The 11,778-nt window shown below is 39.3% G+C and overlaps 1 protein-coding gene across 1 annotated transcript; it reads right to left on the reverse strand.

Moving 5' to 3' along the window:
- Window positions 1–962: 962 nt before the first annotated feature.
- LOC311070592 (putative E3 ubiquitin-protein ligase HERC4) lies at window positions 963–10,430 on the reverse strand. The gene is made up of 24 exons (XM_084094543.1): window positions 9,967–10,430; window positions 9,592–9,706; window positions 9,433–9,509; window positions 9,099–9,320; window positions 8,883–8,974; window positions 8,652–8,782; window positions 8,388–8,515; window positions 8,218–8,288; window positions 8,035–8,141; window positions 7,765–7,824; window positions 7,572–7,677; window positions 7,301–7,490; window positions 7,052–7,215; window positions 6,882–6,956; window positions 6,220–6,309; window positions 6,045–6,128; window positions 5,854–5,955; window positions 5,589–5,729; window positions 3,761–3,927; window positions 3,552–3,612; window positions 2,848–2,918; window positions 2,506–2,689; window positions 2,305–2,407; window positions 963–2,183 (listed from the first exon to the last, which is right to left on the reverse strand). Exons 1-24 carry the CDS (start codon window positions 10,178–10,180, stop codon window positions 1,972–1,974), a joined length of 2,967 nt encoding a protein of 988 aa, XP_083950669.1. The 5' UTR covers window positions 10,181–10,430; the 3' UTR covers window positions 963–1,971.
- Window positions 10,431–11,778: the final 1,348 nt, after the last annotated feature.

An 11,778-nucleotide genomic window follows, 5' to 3' on the forward strand; every position in this document is an offset into this window, starting at 1 on the left:
AAATGAACAAACAAACATTTTATTATGACCGCCGCTAGCGTAGCTAGCGAAAGCGGTCATATAGGGATTGTCAAAGTTTTTTTTTTTTTTTTTTCCCGTCATCTTACTGAATTTTCCGTCAACGATACCAGGGACACCGAAGCACCGGGGAACATGAAATTTGGTGGGCATGTAGCCCCACTAGACTTCTAAGGAAAAATTTCGTTTGGTCCCCGAGGGCCACTCCCCCCCCGCGCTGGGCCCCCCCAAACCCAAAAAAATGCAGTTTTTCCTAAATAACTACCTGAACCGTGGCACCGAGGATGAAGAAATTTTTATGGTATGTTGGTCTACTAGACTTTTACGGAAAAATTTTGTTTGGTCCCCGGGGGCCACTTCCCCCCCCGCGCTGGGGCCCCCGTAAATTTTTCATCAACGATACCAGGGACACCGAAGCACCGAGGAGCATGAAATTTGGTGGGCATGTAGCCCCACTAGACTTCTACGGAAAAATTTCGTTTGGTCCCCGGGGGCCACTCCCCCCCCCGCGCTGGGCCCCCCCAAACCCAAAAAAATGCAGTTTTTCCTAAATAACTACCTGAACCGTGGCACCGAGGATGAAGACATTTTTATGGTATGTTTGTCTACTAGACTTTTACGGAAAAATTTCGTTTGGTCCCCGGAGGCCACTTCCCCCCCCGCGCTGGGGCCCCCGTAAATTTTTCGTCAACGATACCAGGGACACCGAAACACCGGGGAACATGAAATTTGGTGGGCATGTAGCCCCACTAGACTTCTACGGAAAAATTTCGTTTGGTCCCCGGGGGCCACTCCCCCCCCGCGCTGGGCCCCCTTAACCCAAAAAAATGCAGTTTTTCCTAAATAACTACCTGAACCGTGGCACCGAGGATGAAGAAATTTTTATGGTATGTTCGTCTACTAGACATTTACGGAAAAATTTCGTTTGGTCCCCGGGGGCACATTTAGTGACTGTACACTCATCGGCCTGTAGATGGTGCTGTTGAGCGAAGGGTTGCTGGTTTAGGATGATACTGTCACACACACACATGCAGGAATACAAACAAACGCAAGCATGCACACACACTGACATCCACACGCACAGACACACACCCATACACACACATACAAATCCACATGCACAGACACACACACACAAACACACACGCGCACACATGTACGCACACATACATACACGCACAGACACACACACACACACACAGACACACACATACACAAACACACACACATACACACACACACACACACACACACACACACACACAGACAGACATGCACATACTATTACTTTTTTTAGGTATATACATAAACACGCAATACAGCCAAATTACTCCACGTCATTTATTTTTGTGGAAAGCCAGTGCAGGCCTGAGCGGCGGTCATATTTTGTACCGCGATGCGGTACATCTAGTTATTAAGACATGTTTATTTTAATTAAGTTCATAAATACGTAACATAGCATTTGGAAAAGAAACCAATCTGGTGTCAAATCACTGTAAACAGAAACGTCTTGCCAACAGAACTCTTTATCTGTTTGCGGATATAAACGTAAACTTTGTTATAAAAAAAATAAAAAATAAACAATTCCACCATCTCAGGTCTCCCCCATTTACATAAGTTATGTGATTCATGTAATTCATAACTGAATGTGATGAGACAAGAAACATTAACACAGCTATTTTCCACATATTAAGCATACAATTAAGAGTGAATGTGTGCATATTTTAAAATAAAAATATTATTTGCAAATAGTTCAAGTTGATTACAATAAATTTTAGTTCTTTTAGAGTTCTTCTTATTTTTCTTTATACCTTTAATACTTTAATTAAATACCCCCCTAAAAATGGTTTGGTCCACCAGTGTTCAAGACATTGCTAATGCTTTGATCAAAGATCAAGTATCAAGTTATTAGATCTGTGACTTGCGTCCACGGATGATCTCAGAACTCCAGTCTTATTCTTCCCAGAACCCCCTCTTGTGGTTGATGGCTTCAATGACTTTAGCCCTGAGTGTTTCCTTGTTCTGATAAACAGGAAGATCTAACAGAGCATGGCAGGTAAGGGCTTCTGGTAGATGATCCTGAGTGAAGTCGAACCGAGATCTCACTCTCATCTTCACCGCACTCATACCCAGAATGGGCACTCTCTCAAACCCTGTTATGAACACTTCAGAGAGGAAAACAGGGGAGAGATTTATTTGAAAGCACTCTGAATGTGTTCTGGCAAACAAGACAAGATTACTAGACACAACCACACCACCATTCAGGATAATCACTAGTGAACTTACATAGAAAGGCCTTCTTCTCATTTGGTGTCAGTTCATCAAACACCTCCCAGAAGGAGATGATAGTTGGATGCTCAGCATTAAATGATCCTTCATATGTTGTGTTCTAATGATCAAAATATATATATGTAGTCAGTATTTACTTGTTCACAATGTCAAGAGCATAGTAGTTTTGACTTTTGTTTGACGTGCGTTATCGTGGACCTTTTTGAGGATGTCCCAGTCATATTCCTCATTGCCCACCAGAACTCCTCTCAGCTCGTCTGGCTCAAACATCTCCACCAAGCATCGGTCACACGCACTGAAGAAGCCTCTCTTGAATTCTTCAAACACTTCCTCTACTGATTTATTCAGGATATAATCCACATACTTGTCCACAAATTTTGTTCTGTTGCAGAAATTAGATTTTTTAAAAATGCATCTTAGCAAAATTATCAAATATTATCCTATGTCCAAGATTAAGGTTAAGAAAAAATAATACGGTCATGTTTTAGTGACAGGGCATCTCAGTAAAATTAGATTTCTTTATAAAACTATAACCCTGACCTGTTATAATTTGTGACAACTTTTCCTGGCTCAGCTGGATCCAGTTCGACTTCTGTTCCATCCCATGTGATCTTATGTAGAAAGATAAAAAAAAAAAAAACGTGTTTTTTTTTTTTTTAAGTAATAATGGGTCTCATTTACTAACCTTGTGTGCAGACCATTTTTTGGTGCAAAATCTGCATACGATTTTTAATTTTCAAATTATATTCAAAATGTATTAAAAAATTGTTTTATTATAAACATGTTAAGATGAAATTTCATAGATAATTCATCCTAAATATATTTCATCATAAAAGAGAAAGAAATTGTCGAGTTATAGCTCGAACTGCGAGGTTGCTCTGCATAAAAATGCAGATACGTTTATGTACAGCTGTTTAATGTAATCTGAGTGTATGTAAAAGGTGTTTCTTGTGTTTGAACTGAATTTTTATGTTTTCTGTTTTTTTTAACTGGTTTCTGACTCCAGAGCGAGAGCACGTCTTAAGAAATCATTAGCCTTTAGAGTGCACAAAGTCCTTATATGGAGATGGTTATGCAAAATATGCATAAACTCACATGTGGTGTGAATTAGGAGAACATTTTTCATTAAAAGTTCTCCTGTGGGTATTAATTTTAATAATCCACAGAATTATTAGTGAATGAGACCTGATGTCTTTAAAAGCTACATTACAGCACATGATAACACAAGAATCAAACAAACTAACCGTGAAAAACATATCCATTTCCTTCACGTCATCGCTGTAGTCCAGGATGTCCCGCAAACTCCTGAGAATATCATGTTTCAGATTTATTAAACAATGTTACTTAATGATAGATAGCAGCACATACATAGAACATGGAAGTACATTTTAGCAGTCATTATACAAAGATATACCAAGAGAATCAAGATAACATTGATTGTAAAAACACTCACTTGCCAAGAACCGGACTGAACTCTATCAAGTCTTCAAGACATGGTTTGACATTGAGAAGCTTCTTGAACAAAGCTAAAGGAAAAGGCAGATTCACTACAGAGTTGTTGTTGAAGGCCAAGCCACACAGAATCCCAAACAGGAAGTACTTCTCCTTCTCCACGCTGAGCTGGAGTGGGGTAATAAGAGGTTAAAGACAAAGAGAACAATAATAAATAATTTAAATAAATGGGAAAACACAAAAGACACATTTGGTATCTAGCGCTACTTTCCATTGTTTTCTATGTAAACAATCTAGATGTACATGTTTGACCCTTGTGCTCGTGTCTTTTGTAGAGTCTAGCACATTACGGCATTTTAAAATACTGTGCTCAAGTTTAAAAAGTTGACCCCGAGCCCTTAAGCCAGTCTCACACTGTACGATTTTGGCCATGATTTGACCGAATTTTGTGAATCCTAAACGATTCCTTGAATCCTATAGGCCAAAATCTTTGATCATTAGACATGTTCACTGGCAGACAGCCGTTTAATGACTATTGCAATCAAATTTTACCTCAAAATTCTGACAAATCCTCACAGTCCTCAGTCCTGCAGTGTGACTTCTACGAAATCAAAAACCAATAGGAGAGCAGAACCTGATGACACAATTTATGAGACAACAAACCACCACTTGATCTACACACGTCTTCATTTTTTTTTTTTTTTTCAGTTTCCTTTTCAAGAGAAACCATGATCCAAATTGACTAGCTACCATTTCTATCCCGCATGTAAATGCAGCTCACGTCACAGAACGTGTCACAGATTGATGATGTAAACCTCCGGAAGAATCTTGTTACCACTTTCAGTTAAGTCACTAGTGTTGGTAACAGGAGTGTGCAAGTAATTAACGTGTATAAACTCCATAAACACAGATGTAAGATGCAAAAAGTGTCTTTTGTTTATTGCACTCCAATTAATAAACATTGCTTCCAATTAGCTTCCTGTGGCGTCTCATTCTTTAAAGTTCAAAGCATACAAATATGAAGTCCATACCTTGCAGATACAGCGCACAGATTGTCCATATTGTTGCATGGATTGAGCATGGCTAAGCACCATTAAGCTCTGTCCAACACATTACAATCCATTAAGCACGGTTAGCATATTCTTGCAAGATATTGCACATAGTGCATAGTTTAGCATGGTCAAAAACTGTGTGCTTCACCACTACCAATACCTGTTGTCTAATTACCCATGTGCTCCTAATATACCATTGTCAGAATGCCACCTAGTGGACAAATATATAATTGCATTAAAATGGCTCCTACAAGTCTTCTGTCTATTTTCAACGCGTCTTTGGCCCTGTCCCAAATGGCACACTTCATGTGCACTTTCCGTGGACTTACAATGGCTGCCACCGCAGTGTGTCCCATTTGTCATTATTAGATCTCAGAAGGGTCCTCGTGAGCGCCCCCATGTGGTCGATTTGCGCCCTTGATGCGCACTTTTGCTGAGTCCGCGCTGATGCGGGCTCCGCAGCAGACTTCTTCTTGACAGTCAAAGCGGCATTACGTCACGAAAGTGTGGACTCAGAGGAAGACCGCGAGTGCTTAGGGTTCCATTTGGGACAGGGCCTTTCTTGATTGCTGTACCGTCTGACATTAATGACAACTGAGATCCCACAGTGTGAAACAACGGGGACCATGTTCGTACAGTCTGACCAGCAACAGTCATAAAGGACTATTATAAATCGTACAGTGTGCACCCGGCTTTAGGTATGTAACTTGACTTAACTAAACTTTGTTACCACTATTTACATCTTTAGCATGACCTCATGAAAAGTCTTTGCCTTACCTTTGTGGGGAACCAGCTCAGAGTTGTGTTGTCGTTCTCCTTGAGCAGCTGAGATTTTGGCGCACGAAGCTCTTTAAACACGTTGAGAAAAAAGTCTCTCTTGTTCACATCTGTTTTTCTCAAATCCTCTGTGTAAAACACCTGTTAGATAACCAAAATAATCCATTCATACTGCAGCTCAGTTTGTATAATAAAACTGCACACAAAAAAATAACCTGTTGTAACCTATGTTACTGAATCAAAATATCGTTTTTGTTTTCCTTACCGCTAGCCAATATCCTCTGAGATGTTGCTTGCTGGCTGTTCTCAGCTGAGAGAAACAATCCTCCAGCAGAGCTGTGCGTCTCAGAATCAGCTGAAAACAACCCTGCAATTAAAGCATTTCATTCTGTGATTAAAAAGTTCATTGACACAAATGTAATTCCCAGGATTTTTTTTAGGTCAAGACAAAATTACCTTCCATACTCTGTTCTTCATATAGCTACATTTGGCCTCCAGGTTAAAGATGCATGGAAGTGATATGAGATTTTTTAAGATTGTCTGTAACAGAAGAAATAGGAACATCATTCTTATTTGATCTGAAATGTGCATACATACATATCAGATATGGCCAAAAGACTTTAGAGCTCACATTATAGTAGTTTTGCTGTGCCACCAATGCCTGGATTTGTCCAGTCCAGGTAAACCACATGTTATTCACATCTTCATTGATGGTTTGCAGCTGTTGATTTGGGGAAAACAAAATTATCTGTTTTTTTTTTCTATAGTGGGAATTAATGGTTGATCAATATATCACAACCAATACAGAAATGATCAGCAGATAACCATGGGTAAGAGGAGTAGTAGTGCCCTCTTGTGTCACTTCTAAAATCTAACATCAATCCTGTGTCAATTAATAGTTTTTTTTTTATATATATATATATAAATTGTGTGATTTCAGTCATTTTTGTATGATAAATACAGTGATTGCTGCCATATTTACTTTTATCTATATATTAAAAAGATATACCATAAATCAGAGGTGTCCAATCCTGCTCTAGCAGGGCCACTGTCCTTCAGAGTTTAGCTCAAATCCCAGTTAAACACAACTGAAACAAGGTGTTCAAGGTCTTCAGGATGACTAGAATCTTCTAAGCAGGAATGTTGGTACAAGTTGGAGCTAAACTCTGCAGGACATTGGCCCTCCAGGAGTGGGATTGGACATCCCTGCAGTAGATGATACAGTAACATCATCGCGCCATTGAAAGCCCATATAGGTTGACCAGTAGAATTTCTAAATGTTTTTGTTCTCACCACATCTAGGAGACCATTGACCTCATGAACGATGAAATCACTCTTTGTGATGTCTCTATGGGCACTGCGGCAGACCTTTACAAAAGAAACACTGTTATTGAAACTTCTATCACAATAATATGGTTAAATGTTTACTTTTGATCTAATTTTGATCTGTTTAATAAAATCACCTGATAGACCATCTGAAGGATCCGCACATATTTTGGCAGGTGTGTCGCTATGTCCCAGTCCATCTTGACAACAGAAATCCTGCCAATTAACATAGCAGACTCTTTTTGAAATAAGTCGACCAAGTTTTTGAGCATATCATCAGGGAGTTTGGACCAGTACATCTCTGAGAATACAACATGCATATAACATAAAATTACAAATAGAACAAGAACAACAACACAAAGGATGTAAATGTCCTCCAGCTTTACCTAACACCTTGAGAACAGCAGGATTCAGATCAAGGATTTTGGAGGCCATTGCTTTAGTAAGTTCAGTTCTTTGTTGTTCCTGGAGTCCTCTGATGAGCTCAGGGAGGAGAAGGTAAAGTCTCAGAGCTTCCACACCAGCTGGATTTGGATTCAGAGACGGCAACAGTTTCTGTTGAACTACCTTCACTACCTGAGGTATGAAAAAACATCAACTGCATCTCACTGTTTAAAATGTAATGAACATTTTTGTAAATGCTGGATTTACCATTACCTCTGAGATCAACCTTTCATTGTTTGATAACTTCGCAAAGGATGCTTTAACCAGATCAAAATCCAACCCACAATGCTCCTCAGACATCTGATAATGTTCATCACAACTACAAAGACAGACACTTGCATCAAGTCATTTTAGGCTCAAAAAGGAGGAACTACTACATAAGACTGCCTTCAGATTAGGATATTACCTTGTTTTGAGAAAACTTCCATTCAAAGAGGCAGCCGAGGAGAACACATTGTTTATGTCCCTGTAAACAACAAAACATAAATAATGTTTTTATAGTCTATTGATTTGAATTCCTGTATAAAATTCACACCTCGTTGGCACATATTTCTTGATTTAATTATGTTAAGAAAGATGTTAAGAAGACTATTTCATGGACCTACTGTAACTCAGGTGCCTTAAGCATTAGTATCTCAATGGAAGCACTGTTGTTAAAACTGAGTTAAACACTCACTTCTTTATCACTTTCCATGAATCACTTCCAGACACCCATCGGTCAATCATTCTGTCATCTAATGTCAAAATCCTGCTTGGATTTGGTTTAGACTCATTCCCAAGTTTCTACAATATACATAAAAAAACATAAGTAACCACAGTGGAGCAATAATTTAATTGTTAAAAAATGTGTGTACTGTACCTTGGAAAACAAGGCAAAGGAATGATTCTCCCCAGCAATCAGTTTTTCAATCATATATGCATGATCACATTCTGTTTGCAATAAAAATGTAGTTAGCTTAGTTTAGCAACATCATGAGAAAAAAAGTATTTCTAAGAAAGTAGCCTATTGCTAAAAGATGATTTAATTACCAGTTGACAGATCCACAGGGAAAGGCACAGACTGCTTGATCATTTCTCCATTTCCAAGCTTCCCTTGCATCCCACATCCAAATGAATAGATCAGCTTTGACGATTCGACTGATACGAGTGTGTGACGTCTTTATTCAAGAAAGAATCAAATGCCTAATCATTGAGCTGATCTCAAATGTTAGACATGTTAACCATGTGAGGAAATAGAAATAATTCTGCACTACTGCACTGAAACACTGATTGCTTATGAAAAGTCTAGTTTACCTCCCACATGTGACCTGTGACACTTTAGATCCCCAGAGTTCAGCAACCACCCGCGGATGATGTTCGTCTTTAAATGAGTTGTGCCCAAGCTGGCCAAAACCTCCAGATCCAAATGTGAATACTGTGCCGCCCTAAAACACACACAATTAATTACATTTTCTGTCCAGTTTATTGTATGCTAAATATAGTATTATTTATAATATGGATATTTAAAATATTACAAAACACTACCTTTGATAGAGTGGCAGTGTGTTCCCCTCCACATGAGATGGACACAGTTTTCTTTCGGTTCAGACTATTTACAACCGTTGGGACGTGTCTGTCTGTGGTGGAAAAACAGTAAATTCATAATTCTTTAATATAGGTTTAACACAGTATTGCACAAAAGTAGTGCATTTATATGTGCTTTTATATGACTGATTTAGTTACATGATGAAACATTCAGACCTGTAGTGTCTCCGAGGCCCAGCTGTCCTGCCGAATTCTTTCCCCATCCGAACACGACTCCAGAGAGAGACAACACAAAGCTGTGGTCTCCTCCAGCGCTGATCTGAGCCAGTGGGATCCCACACAGACTCTTCACGGGTTGAGCTGACAGAGAGCTGGGCTGTTTTTTCTCCAAACCCAGCTGACCGTGAGTGTTATCACCCCATACGAACAGCTGACCATCTGAAAGACCAACAACAGCTCTGCATATCTACACTCAAATGCCAATAACTTTATGTCAATCATAAGATTTCAAAAGATTAAAACAGATGTTAGATGAAATGGTTGTGAATACCTTTGGTTAGTGCCATCGAATGCTGGTCTCCACACGCGATCTGAATCACCTGCCTGTTTTCCAGACCTTTAAGAGGACTGCAGAGAAAAGACAATCTGTCTGTCAGACATGTTATTATAATTCATGGTAATTTATACTGTTATGGCTACATAAACATACCTGCACACAGTAGATTTGTCCATAATGAGAACTCTTCCTCCATAAACAAGAAAAACTGCACCAGCTCCTCCACAGACAATCGATCTGATTCTGTCCTTCTTCAGCTGTAGTTGCTCTGGAGTAAATACAATATTTGTATCAGTTCAACTTCTGTTCAGACAGTATAGCATACAAACAGACACTTAAATAATTATAATTAGCCTACTTCCATTACTAAGTCACAAATATTATACATTATAGTAACTCGTGTAGGCTACTATCAAATATAAATAGGCTATATATGAAAATAAAAGAGTCAAGACTTTTATCTGTTAAGTATTATATAATGGTATTAATTTTATGAATGAAAAAGGTGTAATTTAGTATATAGCCTACTTAGTTTTCCATCATGATCACAGTTTTCACCGCGGAATTTCAGGACCGAGACTTGCCCATCCCGGATAAATCCAACAAAACTCCTTCCAGCGGACATGTCCTGAACTGCTGATTTCGGACACACGGATCGTATTCCACATTTGCCATGTTTGACTTTGTCAGGCTGTGAGAGACCGAAGCCCTCTCTGACCTGCGCTCCCCAGTAGCACAACATGTTCACAGCTGATGGATAAACCTTCAGACTCCAGCAGCGTCTTATGCATCCGTGGACAGACACGCTCTCGTTATAGTCTACAGCCTAAATCGAAAACGAGAGTGAAACTGCTGTTAAGCAAGTTCTCGACTATTTAGCGAGTTCCCACGAAACGAAAGTAGGCTAATGTTTGTTGTTATTCTTCCGCGTTTATAGCGAGTCAGAGACGAATTAATTGATGATGATCGGAAAACGAAAGCAAAATCTAGGTGAAGCTCCTCCACACGACACACGCACCCATAGGGGTAATTTGCAGGTGGGACATGTCCCCAAGTCAAGTCAAGTCAAGTCAAGTTTATTTATATAGCGCTTTTCACAATACAGATTGTATCAAAGCAGCTTCACAGTATTAAATTAAAATAATACATCAATGTTTGTTTCTAGTGGAAAACGTCCACGTTTGGTAATGCTGATCAATAGTAGCCTACTATTGTTGATTGACTAATTAAATTAAATATCCCCAAATGTCCCCAACTGAGCAAGCCAAAGGCAACAGTGGCAAGGAACCGAAAAACTCCATCAACATCCCCACCATTTTTTTGCCAGGGTCGATTGTGTCCCCACCACTTTTGAAACATCTCGCGGCACGGATGTAGGCTACCAATACAAATAAATAAAACATCTCCAGTTAACTCTAGCAGAGCATTAATTTCGTTCGTCTGTTAAATAAGAGGCGATCTAGCGCTAAATTGTGTTGTTTTTTAAATCAAGTGATCAAAGTGCTCGTGTGATCAGTAGCGCGGATAGTGTTCTCTTGTGGCTCGCGCACAGTCTTCACACGGACGCGAGCTGCCTTCAACCCGTTGCGGAGAAACGTTTGTTAAAAAGTGTTAAGAAATGCTGTAGTTTTACAATTTTGAACAACTGCACAATTTGCGTAGGGGGAACAGAATCCGACGGCAAATATTTCAGTTGTCGAAATCCGTTCCCCCACCCCAATGATGAGAGATGTTGATGTATCGGCTTAAAATATGCTTATTCTATTCTGTGTGTGGATGGAGCTTAACTTGCATCAGTTTAAAGAATATATTTTTTTGCCTTTTATTATGATAGGAAAGTATAGTATCAAGAAAGTTCGACGACCCGGGACTTGAACTTGGGTTGCCAAAAGCTAAAAAAAAAAATTATGAGGGAACTGACCACTAGGCTTTTGAGGATAGCAATTTAAAGCAATTTCATAAATATTAGAGCCTTACTGTGTAAGAAACATAGGGGGAACAGAATCCGACGGCAAATATTTCAGCTGTCGAAATCCGTTCCCCCACCCCAATGATGAGAGATGTTGATGTATCGGCTTAAAATATGCTTATTCTATTCTGTGTGTTTATGGAGCTTAAACAGCATCAATTTGATAAATATTAGATCCTCAGATTGTCAGAAACCCACCCCAATGATGAGAGATGTTGATGTATCGGCTTAAAATATGCTTATTCTATTCTGTGTGTGGATGGAGCTTAAACAACATCAATTTGATAAATATTAGAACCTCAGTGTGTCAGAAATATGGGGGGAACAGAATCCGACGGCAAAAAACAGCTGTCGGAATCCGTTCCCCCACT

This window comes from Abramis brama (assembly GCF_963993115.1).
Source record: "Abramis brama genome assembly, chromosome: 2".
Classification (NCBI taxonomy): domain Eukaryota; kingdom Metazoa; phylum Chordata; class Actinopteri; order Cypriniformes; family Leuciscidae; genus Abramis; species Abramis brama.

What these genes read in the sequence shown, in the direction of transcription:
- LOC311070592 (XM_084094543.1), bottom strand. Translation starts at nt 10,180, where the DNA reads ATGTTGTGCTACTGGGGAGCGCAGGTCAGAGAGGGCTTCGGTCTCTCA. An exon ending in TCAGAGGATATTGGCTAGCG is followed by an intron (nt 5,730 to 5,853) that starts GTAAGGAAAACA and finishes GTTATCTAACAG; the next exon opens with GTGTTTTACACAGAGGATTT. An exon ending in TGAGCTGGTTCCCCACAAAG is followed by an intron (nt 3,928 to 5,588) that starts GTAAGGCAAAGA and finishes ACCCCACTCCAG; the next exon opens with CTCAGCGTGGAGAAGGAGAA.